This window comes from Gymnogyps californianus, chromosome 1 (assembly GCF_018139145.2).
Source record: "Gymnogyps californianus isolate 813 chromosome 1, ASM1813914v2, whole genome shotgun sequence".
In the NCBI taxonomy this organism is placed as follows: domain Eukaryota; kingdom Metazoa; phylum Chordata; class Aves; order Accipitriformes; family Cathartidae; genus Gymnogyps; species Gymnogyps californianus.
Window position 1 is genome coordinate 132939680 of NC_059471.1, and position 21743 is coordinate 132961422.

The 21743-nt window shown below is 40.3% G+C and overlaps 1 protein-coding gene across 2 annotated transcripts; it reads right to left on the reverse strand.

The window, feature by feature from the left end:
- Positions 1–557: 557 nt before the first annotated feature.
- Positions 558–20934, reverse strand: CASP2 (caspase 2). Of its 2 annotated transcripts, none has more exons than XM_050909829.1 (11): positions 20880–20934; positions 20399–20549; positions 14756–14923; positions 12923–12998; positions 11378–11472; positions 9665–9841; positions 8344–8472; positions 7797–7887; positions 3353–3502; positions 3152–3261; positions 558–2556 (listed from the first exon to the last, which is right to left on the reverse strand). In XM_050909829.1, exons 2-11 carry the CDS (start codon positions 20546–20548, stop codon positions 2422–2424), a joined length of 1281 nt encoding a protein of 426 aa, XP_050765786.1. In that variant the 5' UTR covers position 20549; positions 20880–20934; the 3' UTR covers positions 558–2421. The 2 variants fall into 2 exon arrangements, with proteins under 2 accessions (XP_050765786.1, XP_050765796.1); XM_050909839.1 differs by lacking the exon at positions 20880–20934 and adding an exon at positions 20859–20877.
- Positions 20935–21743: the final 809 nt, after the last annotated feature.

A 21743-nucleotide genomic window follows, 5' to 3' on the forward strand; every position in this document is an offset into this window, starting at 1 on the left:
TGTGCTGTACAGCTGCTCCCAGTTACCAGTCTTGGGCATTACAGGTCAAGGCCTCTGGGCATCCCTTGGCATTCATTTCCATGCAGCTCTCTGATCCCCTGGATCTTCCTCCACTTCCAGGATCTTACCTCCTTCCTCTTTACCTTCTTTCTGGGCCCTTCCTCCTTCCAAGTCTCCTTTTTTTCAGGAACCCTTCATTTTGGCACCAACTCTTCCTTCAAGAACACCAAGCCCACAATTTTCCCAGTCTAAATATTTTGTGTGCTGAAACACAACATCAGCCTCCTACTTGGTGGTTCGGCCTCATATCTCTTTATTAATGTATTAACTTTTGTTTAGTCCAGGTGTTATCAAAATTTACAAGCAGCCCATACTGGTTGCAGCTAGCAAGTAGCAGGCTTCTGCCTGAGAGTTCAAAAGCGCATCTGGGAGGTACTCTCTCAAGAAATCATGCAAAATTCTCTTTATATAGAAGCTCCATTTCTGCACAGAGGTATAACTCTCCAAATGGAAGATACTGCACAGATTAATCAAACAAGAATTCTTTATTTTGACACCTCAAGGCAGTAAAATACAAGTATACAAAAAGAATATACGAAAGTGGCAGTGATAATGCAACTTGATGCAATCCTACAGAAATCTAATCCATCAGAGTGGACTGCTTCATCAATATACGTATCTGTAAAATATTGCACCATTTCAAAGAGGGAGCACTCAGGAAGAAAGCGTTTATACGCCAGGGAGGTAAAACAGCCCCTAAACTGGTATCTTAAACTTCAGAGTAAGGCACCATTTGGCAAGTATGATCCTTGTCCTGTTTATCACATTGTGTGTAAGATAAGTGCAAGATGCATGTTAATGCTGCACCTTTGTCAGCTGGAGGAAACACAGCCTTCATTTTCCTCGGCAGAACAATAAAAAAGCACATGCCTAATTTTCCAGCCTCCCTCCATATCCCTTTCTGCTTCCTATTCATAATTCTATCCTGAAAAAATATTTTAAAAGCCACACTTACATAAAAAGAGTAAGCCAGGAACTACGCCAACTTACTGCTACAAAAATGGAGAAGATATGGACTACAGTCTGTTCACTTGAGTCTCTATGTAACCCAGTATATCAAGATTTAGCCTCTACCACAAAAAGAGAACAATGCCCATCTCCCATGTCACATCAAATGGGAGTAACCGCAACTGGACACAAGCAAGAGACAAATTACAGCATGAAGAGACTCTGTAGGAAATTTCCAAAAGAAGTTATGGATTATGCCACAACATTTCTTATTGACCAGTTGAAATGACACTTTGCAAACAGTATTAGCTAAACAAACAGCTTTAAATGATCATGGCTGAAGAAAGAAAACTCACATAACAGGGTAATAATGTGAAACTCTTCCCTTTCATTTAAAAGGGAAACAAACTGCAGAGATAAATAATCCAAGCAACACGCTTAGACTGTAAAGAGCTGCCTTGAATATTTTTGTTAATTAAACAAAAGATCCTTTTGTACAAGGCTGTAGGGTTTCAGGGATTCAGTTGTACAGTGCAATTTATAGATTCCTGAGAAGCTGGTGGATTGAATGCTATGCCTGTTGTGACACACAGGCACTATGGCAAACAAATTCCTCAAAAGTAATATTCCATGCAGTTGTTCACTCTTGGGACTAAGGGGAGCTAATCTAGAATTTCTGAATTCAAAACTATTTCTGGGGCAGTTTATGGAGGCTTTTTTGTCTGTATGAGAAATCCTGGATCTCTATTTGTTTTGTTGATAACCTGGGATGTCTTGTAGTTCTCTTGATAACTTGGCTACAGAAGGAATGTGCAAAACCAGACTTTTAAGTGATCAAGATGGATAGGAAAGCGTCAAGTACTGAAAACAATAATCTTCCATTTTAGAGAGGGAAAGGATTCTCCTTCACAAGGGAGCCCTTTTCTAATGTGCACAGGAGCTGACTCCTGCATGAAGAACCAGGCAGAAAGTATTTAAAAATTTTAAAATACAAGCATAAGATAAGTAACATTTTATGAATAATTTTCTTTTCAGAAAGGCTTAACTTTTTAAAAAAAATGTATGAATAGTCTGTTTCCCTTTTCACATTCATTTTGCTTACAAATGTCCTTATATCTCCTTCCAAAGGATGCTCCCACTTCTTCCCAGTTCCAGTGCTGATCCTCTTTCCATCAATTTCTATATGTATGGAATAAGTCAGGATATTAGAATTTTAAACCCTGAACCGAATCAGATTACAAAGAGAGTTGCCAGATTATTTTACAAAAAGACATCAAGAATTGGACTGGCCAGATACAAACAAGCATTCCTTGCTTGTGCATCTGATGTCACAGCCCATAAGAATGAAAACGTAGACATCCATACTCAAAGTTCAGCTTTGGCAGTATCTCTCTTCCAACAGAGCTGGCAGGGTTATTTTCCTGGCAGATAGCCAGGAAACAGGTAAAGGTCCCGACAGAGTGTGCTACAATATTCTGACATTTCCTTGCAGCGGTGAAATTCTGTGCCTGGGGCATAACCTTCTCGTTGCTTGATTTGCCTATTCACCTAGATGTGAGATTAAAAAAACCATAAAATGACTGGAAGGATTAAGAAGACAGAAGTAAGAAAAAGGTCATTGCTTTCTGTACTCATAGATTATTCTGTTTAACTTATGAAGTAGTCCCCTAAGTATTGTCTTTCTAAATTATAAGAAGGGTAAAGAACTAGGGTGCAGTTCCACAGCAGCTCAAGTTGCTGTGGTCACACTGCTGTCTTCACTCGCTCTTCCCCCATTTTCTTAATCTTTACCTTATGTAAGTGCAAGTGCTTGTGTAGCTATGCGGTAAGCCAGTTCAGGCAATGAATCCACCTGGAAAAAATGCTATTTCTATAGAAGAACAGTAATTCTTGGCAAGTCAGATTAATTCTTCTGGTAAGTTCACCATGCGACTGCACAAGTGAAATGGAAGGAGTCAAAGAAACAGCATTTTTACTTTGGTTAAACTGCTGTGAAACTGTATATAAATACAGAAATAATAATTTTTCTACAAACAAGGCAAGAACAATTGCTTTAATAGTAGATTAATTCTAGCAATTTGAAGCACTGGAAGGCTTTTCAGAAACCAGGTAAGTGTGGGAGAGGAAAGACACTCCAGCTCACCTTCACCAACATGTCAGCCACATGAGTGTCTCGGGAGTCCTCTGCAAACACAGAGGTGAGAGCCTCAATATACCAGGATCCACGCTTCGTGTTTCGCATGGCCGCAGTGCCTGAGAAGAAAGTGTGTATGATGAAGTTTCTGGGGAACACAGACACATAAAAACTCCTTACGCCCTAACAATCAGGGCCTCTCCCCAGTACCTTTCAGACAAGCATATCCACAGATCATATCAGAGCATGTAGGCAGACGCAGCTTGAGATTTTCTTCCTTGTTTGCATCACTTTCCTCACAGCCTGGGGAATCTGACCATTCTTTCCCATCTCTTTGATCCACTCCCCGGTCTGTCTCATCTTGGGGGGCAATAAAGAAGGAGGGGGTGGGGAGGAGAAGAAAAAACAAAAACAAAAAAAAAAAGAAGAAGAAATTATCCTGAATTACTGGATGTAGTTTTCCTGTACTTCCTTAGTTTTGGGCTCTGGTCAGCAATGCCACAACTGCTGTCAAGCAGAAAGCTTTTGCATGAACTTTAAGCTTTTTCAGCTGTTTTTAAAACTCCTCTGAAAGTTCTTCTGCACAAACGAATGCAGGTACCAACAAGTGCTGAACCTGCTCAACCTAACGTGACTGTTAGTCCGCATGCTGATTGATTTTTTTTTTTCCCCTCTCCTTTCCTATGCAGATCATGGGATAACTGGGAAGCAAAGAAGTTTCTGGTAGTTCTTCACCATGCATGGAAGGATTTGATACCTAGCCCTAAAACTTTCTATTTTCCACTTTTAGCTACCTTAGAAATGTTCAAAAATGTCTAGTCTAGTTTGCAATGCTAACTACCTACTTATTGCAGAACTCAAACGAGAGCTATGATTTTAGTTGCTAAGCTCTACCTCCAAGACATCAAGAAAACATGGACCAAATATCTCGCCTAGTTCTAAATCCTGACTATAATATCACTTGTTTCAATCAAAAGCATAAATTGTGCAATAGTAAAATGCAAAATAATTTGATCCCAAACACAAGAGAGAGAATTCCAGTACATGGAGATTAGTTTAAAACCTGGAGAACATTTAATGTGCTTTCCAGGATTCATTAGTATGTATGATGACAAGTGTAGATATTCTCAATTGGTTGTTTACATGATGCAGAGCTTCCATTGTAATCTAGACTAACTGCTTAGCGGCAATTGTCCAGCTATGTTGTATAAAAAATAAAACTACATTTTACAGGTTTTCTATATAATTTTGCCCTTTTGTTCTTTTGTTGTAAGATGAGAATCTACTACTCTACTTACTTCCTAACAGCATGCGTCAGATTCTAGTCTTAGGAGGCGTAAGCGTCCATTTCAGAGGGCTTCCTGTTATGACGGCTCTAGGTTTTTGTTGCCAGGTCATGCCTAAGAAATGCATTTGGATTTCTAACCCTTTTTACAGACAGTGGCACTGGTGGCATCTCATAATTATGCACAGGAAATGGTCAGTTCGTAAGTCAGCAACGTTATTCTTTTCTTCCAAAATGAAAGCAGCAGTGGGAGGGGTGTGATTGTCTGACAGGCTAGATATAGCCTATAATTAAGGCTCCATAGCTCAAAATTTCATGATTACTTCCATCAAGTTCCTTCATCATCTCTTTAAGGTAGCAATGCAAATTTTTCCATTTTTAACCACACTTTTTTCATGTCTTTTACCACACTTCTCCAAATCCTTTTAGTTCTATAACTTCTAAAAAATTAGTATACTGTTCACAGCGTATGTGTCCTGGTTTCGGCTGAGACAGAGTTAACTCCCTTCTTAGTAGCTGGTACAGTGCTGTGTTTTGGATTTAGTGTGAGAATGATGTTGATAACACACTGATGTTTTAGTTGTTGCTAAGTAGCGCTTATCTTAAGCCAAGGGCTTTTCAGTTTCCCATGCTCTGCCAGCAAGCAGGTGTGCAAGAAGCTGGGAGGGAGCATAGCCGGGGCAGCTGACCTGAACTAGCCAAAGGGATATTCCATACCATGGAACGTCATGCCCAGTATATAAACAGGGGGAGTTGGCCGGGAAGCGCGGATCGCTGCTTGGACATCGGTCAGTGGGTGGTGAGCAACTGCATTGTGCATCACTGTTTTGGTTTTTTTTTTCCCCCCTCCTTTTTTTTCCCCTCTTCTTTTTTTTGTTATATTCCTTTTCATTATTATTATTATTGTTAGTATTATATTTTACTTTAGTTATGAAACTGTTCTTATCTCAACCCACGAGTTTTACCTTCTTTCCTGATTCTCCTCCCCATCCCACTGGGAGCTGGGGGCAGGGGAGTGAGGGAGCTGCTGTGTGGTGCTTAGCTGCTGACTGGGGTTAAACCACGACAGTATGTTATTTCAGATAAGACTCAGGTAATTTTACAGTCAACTGTCATCATCTCATAATGTATAAAGTCAAAACCTTTTTGATTAAAGCTTCAGAATTAGATGTCTTCCTCATGCATTTGTCTTCAAACACCATTCCAGTCAACTTACCAACGTAACTAAGAAGTGTAAAGCACTAACCCTATCAGGATATTCCTCTGCATACTTAACCTCTAATTTATGTCACCAATAACTGCCACCCAGATTGATCCAGTCTGTTTAAATTTTACTGAAGCTCCCAGATAGCTGTTTTCCCAATAGATTTAAATAACTGCTAACTACCTATCTGTCATTATTTACCACAGTTCTTCGCTATTCTGGATCAACTACTATATTAAACACAGATGGTAAACAGCTTCAAAGTCTCATTTTATGTCATAGTGAAATCTGACTATTTGTCTTTTCCCATTGCTTTCTGTTGCCACTGGTTTTTAATCCATGACTGTACGTGGACTACTTCAATTCTTTAGTAGACTCCTGCCAAAGGCCCTTTGGAAATTAAGTAGACTGTACCAACTCTTCTTTATCTACATTTTTTAATGTGTCATTAATAGAAGATAGATAAGGTCTATTACATAAACTTAGGGAAAAAGAATAATCTATGCATTTCTCATTTTGTTTCAACTGGTTCCAGCTAATTTGCATGGCACAGAGAGATTGACTACTAATCTAAAGTTGTCCACACTATTTATACAGTCTTTTAAATGCTGCTTTTGAAAAAAATTTGTATTGGCTAGTCTAACCTTCGAATGCTAACATGAAAAGGTACACATTTTTGTTGACAGCTCAATTACTTTGTAACTAGCTTTCCCCTCCAACTATTAATCAAGGTTTAAAAGAGAGGTTAAAAAGGCAGGTTTTTGCTTTTTTTTAAATTGAAGAAAGATTTTTCCCTTTCAGTTGCTCAAGTCTAAATCCTTTGCCTATTGCAGTATCCCAGTTCTACAGCACTTCACATAGCGAGCTTACAACTCTTTCTTAACTGAAACCTTTTTGGGAATAGGAAGGCCAAGCCTGATTTGTTGATGTGAACAGACCCATTATGGTAACATTACAGTCAAATAAACCTAATTACCTAATGATGTCAGCTGCAAATTCTGGCTTATTACACTTATTTCCACACTGTTATAAGTCTGCATATTCATGTTTGTTCAAGAGTATCTAGAGGTTCAATAACATAAGGAAAGCAATCACATTCAATTCATACTGTAAACATGCATGTTACAATATTTCCAAATGCTTAGAAGGATCAAATCTTTTTGATCGCCAAAATACTTCATGTAGACTTTAGGTTTTTCTCTGCATTGGGATTAAACACAAGTAGATAACAAGTGAATGAAACATCCTCTTGGCTAGAGGACAAACTATAAAGCTCTGCTAAAAATGAAAAAGAAGGGAGACAATTGCAAGGAACAAGGGAAAAGAAGAGGAAAAGCATACAGGCTAGAAAAACTTCTCTATCACAAGGGAAAAAACAAAGCTTTCTAAGACAAAACTTCTCTTTGGAGTATCTGCAGTTTCACAGCGATCTCAAAAAGTCCAAACACTTTAGGGAAAAATTTGGTCATTAGCAGATCTGAAAGGCAGTTAGTTGCAGACGTGTTTAGTTACAAAAGGAGGGAAAACGAATAGCGGAATTAAAAAAAAAAGGAACAGAAAGAGTGGAAAAAAGAACAAGTCTATGAGAATCAATAAAAGAATTCTGTAAAACAGTATGTAAGAATTCTACAATAGTATGTGGAAAAGGGTGTAAGGAAAGGTCATTTGGAGGTTGAAAACAGGATAGGGTAAAGGAAAAAAAAAAAAAAAAGACTTGGAGCCAAATTGGATAGCTCAAGAGACAACACAAGAGACAGAACACATCCAGGATCGAGAGAAAGACAGGACCTCAGACAAGACTCCAGTGCTAGTGTACCACTCCATGCTGTGCTGCAATTTGATGCACCATATGCCCCACTCCCCCTAGTGCAGGCATAGCAAGAGAAAGCCTCAATATATGAGTGGGATATGATAGAGCTTTATATCACTAAGGTGCTCTGGGGTCTGCAAGTCAATGCACACACCTCATGCAGAGCAAAAGACACTTACAGAGCAACAGATGCAGTGGCAGCAGCAGGGCAGAGGGAGGTGAATATGGGTCCCACTTACACCTGAGAGAAGCAAAGAGGAGAGTTGACAGCAAGTTGAATGTGAGGGTGTGTATGTGTGTAAAATGAGCCTTAATGGCATGCCAAATACATGGCTTTTAGTATTTGGGCACTCACCTCCCCGGCAGGCCTGAATAAAGAACATTTTGGGCTTATTCTGGAGATTTGGACAGTTTGCATTATCAAAGAGCCGGAAAGCCTCTTGCAACTGAGAGAAGAAAGAAGATAAATATTCTTCACTGCAGCCTTCTGTGAGCCAAACTCAGTCTCACCTTGCTTCACTGTATTTTGGTTATTACCTCATCAGTCTTGATATTTTCTCCTTTATCTCCAAACTCACCATGTGACAAACACATCCCTTCCCCACCCTCTCCCCCAGCTCCTACTAGTTTGAGTTCATGCACTCTACCTAGTACTTGTACAGGAAGAGACAATGAAATAACTTCCCCTACTTGCTCTATTTCTATGCCATTCTTTATCTTACAGACCTCTCACAGACAGCCCCCTGCCCTTTTCTTCCCACATGCCCTTATTTTTTCCTTTTTAAAAAATGTGAATCCTCAGTCTCCCATCACTTCACTTTTTTTTAAACTTTTTTTTCCTCTTTCCATTGTTACTTTCCAAGGCATAATCTACAACACCACATCAGGACACAGCAATATACCTGTAGTAGTTTGCCATCACTGCCATAAACCCCACCCTCCACACCGTGGGAAAGTAAAGCTACAATGCAGGAATCCACATCCCGATGACCTGGCAGCTTAGAGAATCTCTCCAATGCATTCTGCATCTCCTGGAAGAGAGAAAAAAAAAAAATGTTTAATGCTTTCCAGGCTCGCATAGGGAAGTGAGTCAATATACAGGGAAAACCACAAATGGTCCTCCTGTCACGAAATAAACCCTATGTACATCAAATTTACAGGACAAAAGACGTGTTCCATAAAAAAAAAAGAAAAATGTTCTTGTTCTTTTATGTAATATTCAGTCCCAAGTATAAAATTGTGAAGTAGGAATCACTTAGACCAACACGGCGATGCAGCAAGTATCTGAGTTGGTACATATGGATTCAACATAGGAGAAACCAACTGATATTTTATAAAGGTTTTACACTGACACTTGAGTCTGGCTGGGATATTGGAGCAACTTAACAGATACATACTCTGGTACTTCAGGCATTCAAACACTAGTGATCAAAACACAACAATTTAAAGTGGAAAACTTTAGGAACTCTGACAATATGGCAAGCGCAAAAGTCTTATTATAACATTGCAAAAGCTGCTTTCTTGAATAAAACACTCTTTAACAGGTTCTGTACCACTTGGATTCATAGGGATTTAAAAGGAATAAGAACAAATGACGCTGGAGAAGGTAGCAATTGCATTCCGAGAGAAAGAGAGTGGCTTGATTCAGTCAGTTATGGAACATCACCAATTTTCTTAAGAGATGCACAGCCACTTCTCTAGCAAAGCAAAGACTGAAAGAGTGGAACTTAACTGCATAGATAGTGGAAGACTGCTAAACAGGATGGCAGTTGACTTCATCAGTGAAAGGACACGAAAACATCACTTATACTTGCAAAGACTAGGTCAAATATTTGCAAAGTTTAACTTTTAGGATAGCAGAACACTGGAAAAGTCTATCTAGAGTAAACTGGAGACTTTACTCATTTGTGGTTTTAACACACATGCCAGGTGTGGTCTAGAAATTCTTGCCCCTTGCACTAGAGTCAGACTAGAGTAGTACCTCTTGTGGTCCTTTGTGATCCTACTTTCCATCGTAAGTCCTCTGCCTTCCAAGTTTCTTCATATTTGTCAGTATGTGAGCAGACATCATCCCATTTAGCCTTATTTTCTATTCATAAGTGACCATTCACATCTTCCTGTTCAAGCTTAGTTATACCAAAGGGAACCTCCTAAGATGTTTATGTAACAGTTACAAACTCTCATCCATACTGGTTGTGAAGTACTGGGATCCATCCCCCTTACCTGTGCAGTCTGATCATGAAAGACAGTCACTTGATACCCAAGATGCTTGAAAAGCATCTCCAGGGAAGTACAGTCCACGTCTCCCCCTGCGCGATACTCCAAGTCCTTCTCACTGCTGAAATGGACATTGCTGAGAATAAGTGCTAAGCCTCGGGGCTCTGATATCAGTTTGTATGCCTGAGAAGAAGATTTAAAATTGGTAAATTTAGACTACACAAGGAAATAATAGAGTGTTAAAGTAGAACAGCAATCCCTACATACCAACTTGATATGATATGCAGGATTTCTTGATTGAGAAGGCACAAAAACAGCAGAGGTCAAATTTTTTTAAAAAAAATTTTTTTAATAAATAAAACAAATGTTTGTGTTGCAAAGGGTCCCAAAGATAACTGTATTTGCAAGTCTCCACAACTGATGATCCTACAACACTATTATTAAAATGTTATACTAGCTTGCCTTATTTCTCATTTTAAAAGAAACACAGCTTATCCATTTCAAACTGCGAATTAGGTCTTGCTAACTTTTTTCCTTTGCCCACCCTACCCCCAGCATGGTTCCATATGTTTCCGTCATCCCCATCAAAGGCCTTAGGACAACACTATGTAAAATTTAGCTAACATTTCTTAATTGCTGTTGGGAGCAGAGAGAGATGTAAAATAGCATGTGAATGCAATTGTAACAGCAAGGGACTGTCAGTCACTGATCCTGAAAGTTATGTGGCTGGCAAAAAAAGGCTAACAGGGAAAGAACTAATTTAAGAGGGGTGTCTTCAAATTAAGTTCCCTCTCTGCCCCTCCCACTCTAACAACAACAAATCAATAGTAAATCAGTTACAAGGACTCCTGTAAATTGGAAGTGAAATTTAATACCAAAGGTGCATGTCAAATAAGGTGTATCCAGGCACAGATGCAAAAGGAACCAAGTCAAGCTCACACTGATGCTGCCTAATTAGGCCTCCCCAATAGTTTAAAAAAAAAAAAAAAAAAAAAAAAATCTGTTTTGCTGTACACAGAGCCTGTGACAGAAGTGTTAAGTGTTAGCACATTGTGTAACCCTAGTAAAGTGTCTGCCCCATTATACGAAATGATTTTTTTTCCTTAAGCCCACCTCACCACAATCTATGCTTTACAAACAGAATAAAAAAGTAATGAGACTACCTACATAACTTCAAACGCTACAGAAGAAGATTAGAAATTCAGGTTGTTCTACCCAGTACTACCCAGCACAGAATCCTGATCTGGTTCTTGAGCCTAAGGAGAGACTCTTCTGTGTACAGTTGGCAATTAAAACAGCCAAGACTGTGACTACTAGTTGAAACACAGTTCTAGTATCTTATGGTCATTTGGAGGGTGTGTCATCACACAGAAGAAGATCAGGATGCAGACAAATAAATATGAGGCAATAATACTGACAGCTTACACAGAGCAACAGAACAGAAGGCATTCACTAAGCTCTTAATGAACAAAAAACAGAGGCAGAGATTTGTATAGAGTTACAGAACTTCTCAGAATTTCTTGACACTTGTAAATGAGAACTACGTCAAATCGAATATGACTGGTAACACCTTTCAGTTACACAAATAGCACAACACTGATCTGCATCCCAATGAAGCATGCATTTCGACTCAGTTTTAAGTAGCACATGTTCAGCTGATATATCCGAACACCTCACATCTTTCACATCTTAAGGAGATTTTCTCTGTCAACTACTTACCAAGTGCCGATGATCACGGTAAAATTCAGGAGTGCAGTACTTCACTGGAGGAACTGGAGGACCATCTCCATTATCCAAGGAATGTTCCATTGGTTCTGTGCAAAACAAACATCAATAACAATAAAAAATTCCAACTACAAAGCCTCTGCATTAAGGTAGTAACTTGCAAATTCTGAACTATGTGGTCTTAGGCATATTCCTGTATTATACTATTCATACCTCCAAAAATTTTGCTTGATCAGGGACTACAGACACACAATGAAACATAGCAGAAAAAACCAAAAGTATGGAATGGTGTACTTATTTTTTTATAATTTTAATTGACAATCTTTTTTTGGTCTTGTATGTGCGTTAGCCTTATCTAAGGCCTAGTAAATTTGGTTCTACAGAGTATGAAACCAGAATTTTCATCTAAAATTAGACCAGTGTGCTTTCTGTCATTTTGTACAGTACGTTACTCCTTTCACAGTTAGGCTGACAAACCATTGCTAGAAATTTTCAAATAGAATAGTGCTTTTCCATTCATAAAAGGCCTCCCATGCTCATTGGATGCAATTACTTATTTTTTGCTGAACACATGCATAAGTGATCAAACTCGACGTTTCTAACTTCCATAAAGTGCAATGCCCTTTTTTGTTTATCTGCCTCTGAACAACTCTTTCCTCTGGATAACAGCAGATGAGGAGAATGATAATCAACTATTTGCCATTTGCAGACAAACACTCACTCCCCTGTCCTGAAGAAACGGAACTAATGACATTCATCTCCTTTGAAATCCTTTTTCAGCCTTTTGAGGCATGGCTCTCCTGGTTGGAGGAACATATGCTCTAAAAAACCAGAACAGCCCAACCCTAAAACCTCTGCACCTAAATAAAAAAAAAGCCTTCAAAATCTAGACACTTGTTCTTTAACACCAGAGAGAGCACCTAGTAACCAGCACCCAGTTAAAGCTGTGGTTAGGGAACATGAGCACTCCAGGCATTACCAGAGGCAACATAAAAACTAGCAAGGAGATTCATTCCAACAACTAGTTCCCTCATCTAAGTCACAAATGCTTGCTAAAGAAAAGCTGATTTGCTGCACTCGACAGAAGCTACAGAAGTCTATGTTGGGCCCACGTAACATATATAAGGCCTTGTACTTAAACTTATTTGCTAAGAAGGAAGTCTAAGTTAAGGAATACTGCCCAAAATTAGTATCTTTTCACAACTCTAGTTTAACTAAACTCTATTACAAATCTTAAACAAAGAAGAAAATCTTTGAAAAATCTAAAATTTTACTGTTTAAGCAACAAAATTTCCTGTAAGAATAAATGAAGCTGACTAGAAACTGATTGGGTTCTCTCTTCCAATATGCTATTTCATTTTCTAGCCTAATTCTGCCTCCTGCATCTGATCATAATATGTTCACTGTCAAGTTTGTATTCCTGGGATGAGCACAGTGGTGGCAAGCTTATTTCTAGAATTGAATTAAGAGAGTATTAAGAAATTAGAAGCAACCAACCAGATAGCCAATCAAGTATTCGCGATGTCATGTGTGACTCACCAATCCAGCGCGGTCTCTTTGAATTACATGACTCACTGGCAGGGAATGGAAGATTTGATCCATAACAGTGTTCAAGCTACAAGACATCCAATAAATCCATGAAAAAGAGTAGCATAAACCAGTTATTTTTTTCTCTATAGTACAAGCCTGTAGGTGTCATGGAACAAAGATATATGCATTTACTTACATATATACATGACTTAAAAAAATAATATTAAGGTTCACATCCAAATGAAACATCATGACAAGACAGCAGCAGCCGTTTCTGTCAATGCAAAATTCCTTCCCTTCTTTGCTCATCTCTACTTCTACCCAAATCCCCATTCTGGAAACCTTACACTGAGATCATCATATCCTCCTTGTTTTTGCCAAAAATTGATTTGTCCAGTGATTCCTATCTTTTTGTTTGCTTTCAAGATTTCATTGTTTGTACAGTAAAGCACAACTGAAAACAAAAAAAAAAATAGAAAGGGTGGTCTAATAAATCCTACATTTTAATAAGGCAACATCTCTGCTCAAAAATATCTGGTCTTCCTTCCTTCGTATAAAATAAGTTCACTGCAAGTTTCCATCCTCGTCAGTGCACTAAGAATATTGAATCTTTGCTAAATTCTTCCTCTAGTCCAACACTAACAACTGCAGATAGTGAAAAGGTGAAAATAAAAATAACAAAATCAAGAAAGAAAAGTCCCTCTCTCCTCAACAGACAAGACTAGCTTTTAGTAGCTTTCTACTCAGAGAATCATTGAACACTAAATTAAAGGATTTCAGAGAAAATATTTTCTTTGCAGCTATTGGGTTCTTGATGACACATCCATTAAGAACATGTTGGATGTAAGAACGTCCAGGAACCTTGTGCAGTTCAATGAAGAGAAGTGCAAAGTCCTGCACCTGGGGAGGAGCAACCCCATGTACCAATATATGCTGAGGGCCACCCAGCTGGAAAGCAGCTTGGCAGAAAACATCCTGGGGGACCTGATGGACACCAAGTTGAACAGAAGCCAGGAACATGCCCTTGCCACAAAGAAGGCAAATGGTATCCTGGACTGCATTAGGAGGAATGTTGCCAGCAGATCAGATCAAGGGAAGTGATCTTTGCCCTCTACTCAGCTCTGGCAAGGTTGCACCTGGAGCCCTGTGTCCAGTTCTGGGCTCCTCAGTACAAGGGAGATATGGATATACTGGAGAGAGGCCAACAACAGGCCACAAAGATGATGGCAGCACTGAAGCATCCCTCCTTTGAGGAAAGGCTGAGGGAGATGGGACTGTTCAGCCTGGAGAAGAGAAGGCTCAAGGCAATCTTATCAGTGCATATGAATACCTGAAGGGAGGGGTGTAAAGAGGACAGCGCCAGGCTCTTTTCAGTGGTGCCCAGTGACAGGACAAGAGGCAATGGGCACAAAGTGGGACACAAGAGGTTTCCTCTGAACATCAGAAAACACTTTTTTACTGTGAGGGTGACCGAGCACTGGATGAGGTTGCCCAGAGAGGTTGCAGAGTTTCCATCCTTGGAGATATTCAAAAGCTGCCTGGACATGGCCCTGGGCAATCTGCTCAAGGTGACACTGCTTGAGCAGGTGATTTGGACCAGATGACCTCCAGAGGTCCCTTCCAACCTCTACCATCTTGTGATTCTGTGTGAAAATTCTCTTCTTCCCAAATTCCTTCCCCTCTGCTTTTACTAAGCCTGCTGCAAGTTTCAATCTGCAACAAAACCCCATCCTGTCCTTTGTAAACAATTTTTGTTTTTTTCCCATTTGAAAAAGATCACTTTGTGCCCAAATCCAATGTGAAATGCAGTCCATCCATTTTATTTTTTTAAAACTGTTGTACCCTTGCAATCCCGTGGCTCAGGCTGGATGCTGTCTTCAAGATCACTGCCTCCAAATGCTGCTGTTTGGTTTCTCGTAGAGCTTCACAGAAGGCTGAGAAGGCATTAGGGCCTCTCTTGGGCAGCAAATTGAGGAATTCCACATTTTGGCTGAAGCTCCCAGACTTGGCCTAGATCCAGAGAAAAAAAACAAAATCCACACTCAAAGTAACACCCCAACACAATTCATTTTCAATGAATCTTCAGAACAACTAAATTTTTCTTACTTCATGTAAATGTTTCATCATTATGCTTAGCTGTGCTAGATCCATTTTTATAGCTTTTCCTAGATGATTTCAGTCCTACTCCTCTGTTCCTATTAGCTCAACGGGGAAAGTATATGACAATACAGCAAACCACTTGCTCTTGGCAATTCATACATTACCACACACAGTAATACGCCCTCTTCTCTCTAAAATTTTACTTCCATTTACTGTTGGAATAGTATCTGTTTCCCCTCATTGAATATACAAAGTCCAGAACACGCTTCCACTACTGCCCAATAGTTTATGGTCTCATGCGCAGATATGCAAATCCCCCAGAAAGCATTAAGTAAAATACCTACTATATGCAATCAATTCCGAAAAGATACTACATACATATAAACTGTAACATTTAGACCAATGAAGCAATATATAGTAGTATATGAGAAAAAGTAACAATAAAAATGAAATTTATGTATCTGTAAAACATTCTCAAGAAGTTCTAATTGTTAGAATATTAACAGTGCATTTGCCAACAAATTGTATAATTTATAGAATAGCAGCCTTCCCTGTGAAATCTAAAACATACCAAATCATCACATACTAAAATATTGGGTATCAAAAATAAATTTTATCAATTCCATGGAATTCATCCTATATTTTTTGCATTACCACTTAGATCCAAGATCTCTTCTTTTGGTGGATGATTAGAAATGGTTGGTGAGTTACACAGAATCAAGGCCTAACACTACACTTGCAATCACAGGAAAATCAGAAAAAAAGCCTCAAGTCATGTGTAAATCCTCTGCTACAGAAGATTTCACCTCATCTGGTTTCTTCCATAAAATTTGTCAAGCTTGGTGTTAAAAGTAGTTTGGCTTTTGTCTCATCACACTGGAAGAATATTGCAAAATCTTGTTGATCCAGTGCTTACGAACCTATTCTGAAATTTCAGACCTATGTTCATTCATGACTGACTAATAGCATTTATTTTTATATCAACAATGTCCCTTGACTTCAGTGTCCTCTTGTCCTTTCTCTTATTTATCAAACTTCTTTCTATAAGTCAGTCTCGATTTGCTACAGTAAACAAGCCACTTTCTTTCAGTCTCCTCATAAACAGCCTCTTCCCCTTGACAATGCAAGTACCCTTTCCTATTCCCACGGAAACCTCAATTTTCAAAGCACTGTTGACTAGAAGTGCATACAGTAGTATCTCACCTGTGCCTTTCCAGAAGTATGAAAATACTTGCCCCTTTCTCCTGGTAACACTTCTCCATTAGTCCACAGAAGATAACCAGCTCCATATACTTGTATCTTGCTGTAAGCTCACTGAATTTTATTTTACCTAACAAAGTAAATTGACAGTTGATATTCTAAAGTACCTATTATTTGTTTCCTCCTTTCTAGCAGACCTGCAAGTTGTTTATGACAAGCTTAGGATCATTAATCTTCTTCACTTTATGTCTTCATAGTGTATGACTCTAAGCCATACATCATAATTAAGAACACAAGCTGACCTCAAGAATTGGATCTTAAGTTTTACTGAAAAGTTAAGAAATTTCCATAATGTTCATATTCTGCACGTTGTATGTACGGTAGTCAGCTTTTGGCAGACTTCTTCCTTAACACTTCCTTAAATACCTGAGGTGCTGTACCACCTCATGTAACTTCCACATCAACACCACGTTTAGGTTATACTAAACAATGTTCAGCAAACATTCAGCAGTAAAACTTCCATAAGACAGACTTCTTTCATTTTATTTTCTAACACATCCTTAATTTATTTTTATACCCTCACAGATGAGTTTGATAATCTGCATAACAGGAACTGGTTGCACGATAAACTCTGAATTGCTGTCAAAATCCCATAATATCAGTCTTCTTATTGAGCCTGAATATACACGCAGAATCTGTGGAGAGAGCATATATACTTGACAAACATCCTAATCAAATTTATGTCACTTTGTCAAAGCCAGTGATCCCTTCATTACTGTCTAGTGATCAACACAGAGCATTTAAATCTCTGTATCTACATGATCTGATAGTCTTTGATTACAGTAGAGAGTATTCAACTTGTTTAAAAAGCAAGAGAAAGCTCTTGCTATCATATCTGTAATTTTGAAGGTCCATCCCAGAGCTCTGGAAGAACATCTGATGCTCTGACAAGAAGGCATTAATGAAGTGGATTTTGGACTTCATCTTAAAAATGGCTATTTCCACTGTCCCACTTTATTTCCACTGTCATTTTCGCTCTGTGTTTGAAATCCCTCTCTTCTGGGCCTTCATCTAGATAATTATATTTACATCATCTTTGCTACACAGTAAACACAAATTTTTTTCTTTATTCTTTCTTAAAAGTGTATATAATTGAAAAAAATCACATTGTTTAGTATCTTTCTGAATGACCAATTTAAATTCATTCCTGTCAGTTCCTATTCTCTCTCTCTCTATTTCAGACATCTGAAAGCTGCTGCTATTTATTAATTCTTCTCCAGTGTACACCTATAAACTCTTTACTTACTCTTCATATTCCTTGTGAGCTCTTCATCTAGCTCAACCACCTTTGTCTTCAGTGGCTTTTCCTGCAACGTCCTCCCCTCCCACCTTTTTCTTACTTGTGGTAAAGTTTCAGTACTGGTTTAGCACCTCACACTTGAAGAAATTTCATCCTTCCTTCACGTCCCTGAGCTCCTTGGTTTATTTCACTTTCCTTAGAATACAAAAGTTTATTTAAGCAAAGTGCCCTATTTCCAGAACCATTTTGTTTATTCTTCTGTTTAGCTTAAATCAAACCAAAAGGACCAGTATAATTGTTGTGTTTTTAAGACAAGAAGATTTAAAACATAACTATTTATCCAGATCATCTTGATTTCCTGACTTTTTGGGGGAGCAGGGGGAGATATAGAACCAGTCAGTTACAATATCCAGGAAAATCTACGCTCTATCATCAGACACAGTGGCATTTGTCTCCTCCTATTTCCACTAAGGTACCTGATGATTAGCATCACAATACATTTTCAAGAATAGGCTACCTAACAGCACTCCTGAGACCTTTGTTCACATTTGAGCCAGAGAGTGGAAGACTATTACAAATTCACAGACCTACTACAGAAAAATGAAAGGTAAGACAAAGTGTTTTTGACTCAAGTGATTTTTTCTTTAATGCACTTTACTTTTTATCTATAGCACTGTTATGATTAGTACTATACTGCAAACATTCCCTTCATTTCTATCCTTCTAGTACAATGCATATTTCTCATTACTGCTGTTCCAGTTGTGAATGCTTTCCTCCTACTCCTGCCATATTTCTGTTCTTGTGCAATTTCCAGATTCATACCCTGCAATAGTTCAAGTCTCTTTGTTCTCTTGCTCAGGCCGCTATTGCTATTTACATACATTTAAGCTCTTAGTTATGTGTGTATGTTGTATTAGGCACAATTTTTCCACTAAGCTATTACTATTTACCTGACTTATGCATCATAACACCTTTCTCCTTACTGATAATCCATTACTAGGTATTGTTGCATCTCCTTTTATGCAATTACACCTGGAGGGGAAGATTCCCTTAGTCTTCTTCCCCTCTGTTGCGGTTTAATACTTAATTACAGCAGCATTTTGCCAAAAAGACTATTTTCGCTGGCATTGTCCTACCTTTGAGAGGGCTTTTTCCCTCCCCCCCTTCTCCTTTTCCCTCCTCTCCTTCCCTCTTCAGTGACTAACTGCAGGCCAGCAGCTGAACATCCCTACTAACCACCCATACTTCAGCAGTGTTGTTGTTTAACCCCTGTGGGCTGCTAAGCACCACACAGCCGCTCAGTCACTCCCTCGCCAGCGGGATGGTAGGGAGAATCAAAAGAGTAAAAGTGAAAAAACTCATGGGTTGAGATAAAGATAGTTTAATAGGTAAAGCAAAAGCTGTGCGCACAGGTAAAGCAAAATAGGGAATTCATTCACCACTTCCCATTGGCAGGCAGGTGTTCAGCCATCTCCAGGACAGCAGGGCTCCATCACATGTAATGGTTACTTGGGAAGACAAACGTCCTAACTCCAAATGTCCCCCCCTTCCTTCTTCCCCCAGCTTTATATGCTGAGCGTGATGTCACATGGTATGGACTATCCCTTTGGTCAGTTGGGGTCAGCTGTCCCAGCTCTGTCCCCTCCCAACTTCTTGTGCACCCCCAGCCTACTCGCTGGCGGGGCGGTGTGAGAAGCAGAAAAGGCCTTGACTCTGTGTAAGCACTGCTCAGCAATAACGAAAACATCCCTGTGTTATCAACACCATTTTCATTACAAATCCAAAACACAGACCCATACAAGCTACTATGAAGAAATTAACTCTATCCCAGCCAAAACCAGTACAATCAGTTCTTGATTCATTCTCTGACTTTCACTGTCTTCCTGTATCTTTGTCCTCTTTCACTAGGGATTGGAGCTATTTCAGATAAGACTGCCTGCATCTTAGCACAGTTATCCTTAACAGGTCCCACGAGGAATTTCACATTATCTTTGATGCACAATGAGTCAAAATTCATCAGGAAGTTATTTCTTCATTGCTTTCAAAAACCTTATCAGTCTCAGGTTCATACCTCATGCACTGGTGCCCAGCAAATAGCTCGTAATTCTGTTTTTCAGCATATGTTCTTATGACAGGACCATCAACCTTACTAAGGGACTAAAAAGTCCCTCAATTGCTTACTTGAGTCCTGAGGTGCACTTGACATGCATCTTCAGTCATTTACTTTCCAGTTTGCTTTCTGTTTCAAGACCTGTATCTCCATCCTGCACAGTCTTCAGTGCACTACCATACCTCTGGGAACAATCCCAAGCTATTTCCAATGACTTCTCTTCATAGTACCCACTACTCAGGATATGTAACAAAAGCCTACAAACAGCATTTGTCGTATGAGAGTGACAGTCTTGGATCATGTAAGGTTCTTCACGCAATTTACAAAAACACATATGAAGTACAAATTCTTTAAGTGAAAGGTGCCACAACAAGCTGGTTTATAATACATTCATTTACTTACTTTCACAGTATTCTTTTGGAAATAGGTATTATTCCTACTTCTACAAATGGAAAAAAAAGAGAGGCACAAAATGACAACAAAAGACTAGAAGATACCACCTGACTCACAAAGTGCAGCCTGCCACAACCACATACCAGCATGCAAGCCAACGATTTAGTAAATCTCAGACAAAATCCATATTGCCAAAAGCAGCTTACAGTTCTCTTACATGCTGCAAGCAAACCCCACACTGCTTTGCATGTTCTCCAAATGTAATCACATTAAAATACGCAGGTAACACACAGATGAGTTTTACTGTGCTGCCACTGCCAAGAAAAACACTGAGCTTAACTAGAAAGAAAGCCCACAGTGCAGTCGAGCACAACCTGCATACCTGTATCATCTCCATCATCTCTGTAGTAATGACGTCTTTCTCTATCATATGCTCCATCAGTTCTTTTAAAACCAGCTGTTTTGCCAGCATCACCCGGTTCTTCTTCAGCGCTTCCTGGTGACATCGCTGCATGCCGCACGCAATCAGCATCCTGGCAGGAGAGGGGAGACCAAAGCCAAACTCAACGGCAAGAGCCACTCTTACCCCTCCCAATTTTCTGCTCAGGAGGAAGCAGACCAACTCCGCGGGCAGCCGCCGCCTGACAACGAGCGGAAGAGGCCTCCACCGCCCACCCCACCGGGGATCGGCGGAGAAAGGCGCACTCCGCGCCACCCCCGGCTCCCGAGGCCGCCGAGGCCAGGCGGCGGCAGGCCGCAGGCCGGTGCAGGGCGCTGTGCGCTGTCCCGGGACCAGCACCCGCCAAAGGGCCCGCGCCGCGCGCGCCCCTCCCGCCGCTCACCCCGCGCTCCGCCGCGCGCACCTTCCTTCCCGGCGGCCCCAGCGATTCAAACCGCGAGACCCGCTTCCGCCAGTCACGTGGCCAAAGCAGGGGCCCGCGCCACGGCCTTTGCGACAGCTAAACAAAACAAGCGTCAGCAGTCACCCCTTGTGCGCATGCGCAGAGACGCCTTCCCCACGGGGTTCGCGGCGCGAAGAGATTTCGCGTCCCTTCCTGCCTGGGCGCGGCCCCGGGGGGTGGGGCTTCTCCCGTGGCCTGTCAGCGCGTGCCGGACCCGCCCCTCCCCGCCCCACCCCACCCCGCCCCCGCGGTGCGCGGGCCCGAGAGCGCAGTGTGGCGGCAGAGAGGCCAGAGTTGCGGCAGAGGGTGTTAGAGTCTCGCACGTCAGTAACGGGAGGGGTTCTGCGTGCAGGCAGAATTACCAGGTACGCAGCTTTCCTTGTAAACATACCGGTTCTGGGACTTTTTTTTATTTTTAGAGTTTTTTGTTTTGTTGACATACGTTTCAGCTGAAATCGGCTGAAATCAAAAAAGGGGTCAGGTAATGTTCAGTAATTAAAAGGGGAGAAAGGGAGCACCCAGGACCTGCAGAGCACATGTGAAACATGAAGGGAAAAGCAAGTGACCGTCCTTTCAGCAGAAGCAAATTTACAGCTCTTGTCATGTAAAGCTTCAGATAGTTGTTCCTTGGTGCACAGGAGTTTCACATGCTAAAACTTAACACAAGTCCAAAGGCTTGAATAAGCCTTAGATGCTGAAGACAAAAAATCCTGGTGATCATAACTGGTGACATATTTGGTCTTCGTTTTGGCTAGTTTTTGTCTGTGCTGGACAACTGAATTTCTTCCTGACTCCTGGCAGTTCAGTGCACTCAGAGAGGTCCTG

What these genes read in the sequence shown, in the direction of transcription:
- CASP2 (XM_050909829.1), bottom strand. Translation starts at nt 20,548, where the DNA reads ATGCTGATTGCGTGCGGCATGCAGCGATGTCACCAGGAAGCGCTGAAG. An exon ending in ACCGTGATCATCGGCACTTG is followed by an intron (nt 9,842 to 11,377) that starts GTAAGTAGTTGA and finishes TCTTCTTCTCAG; the next exon opens with GCATACAAACTGATATCAGA. An exon ending in TATTCAGGCCTGCCGGGGAG is followed by an intron (nt 3,503 to 7,796) that starts GTGAGTGCCCAA and finishes TTGCCCCCCAAG; the next exon opens with ATGAGACAGACCGGGGAGTG.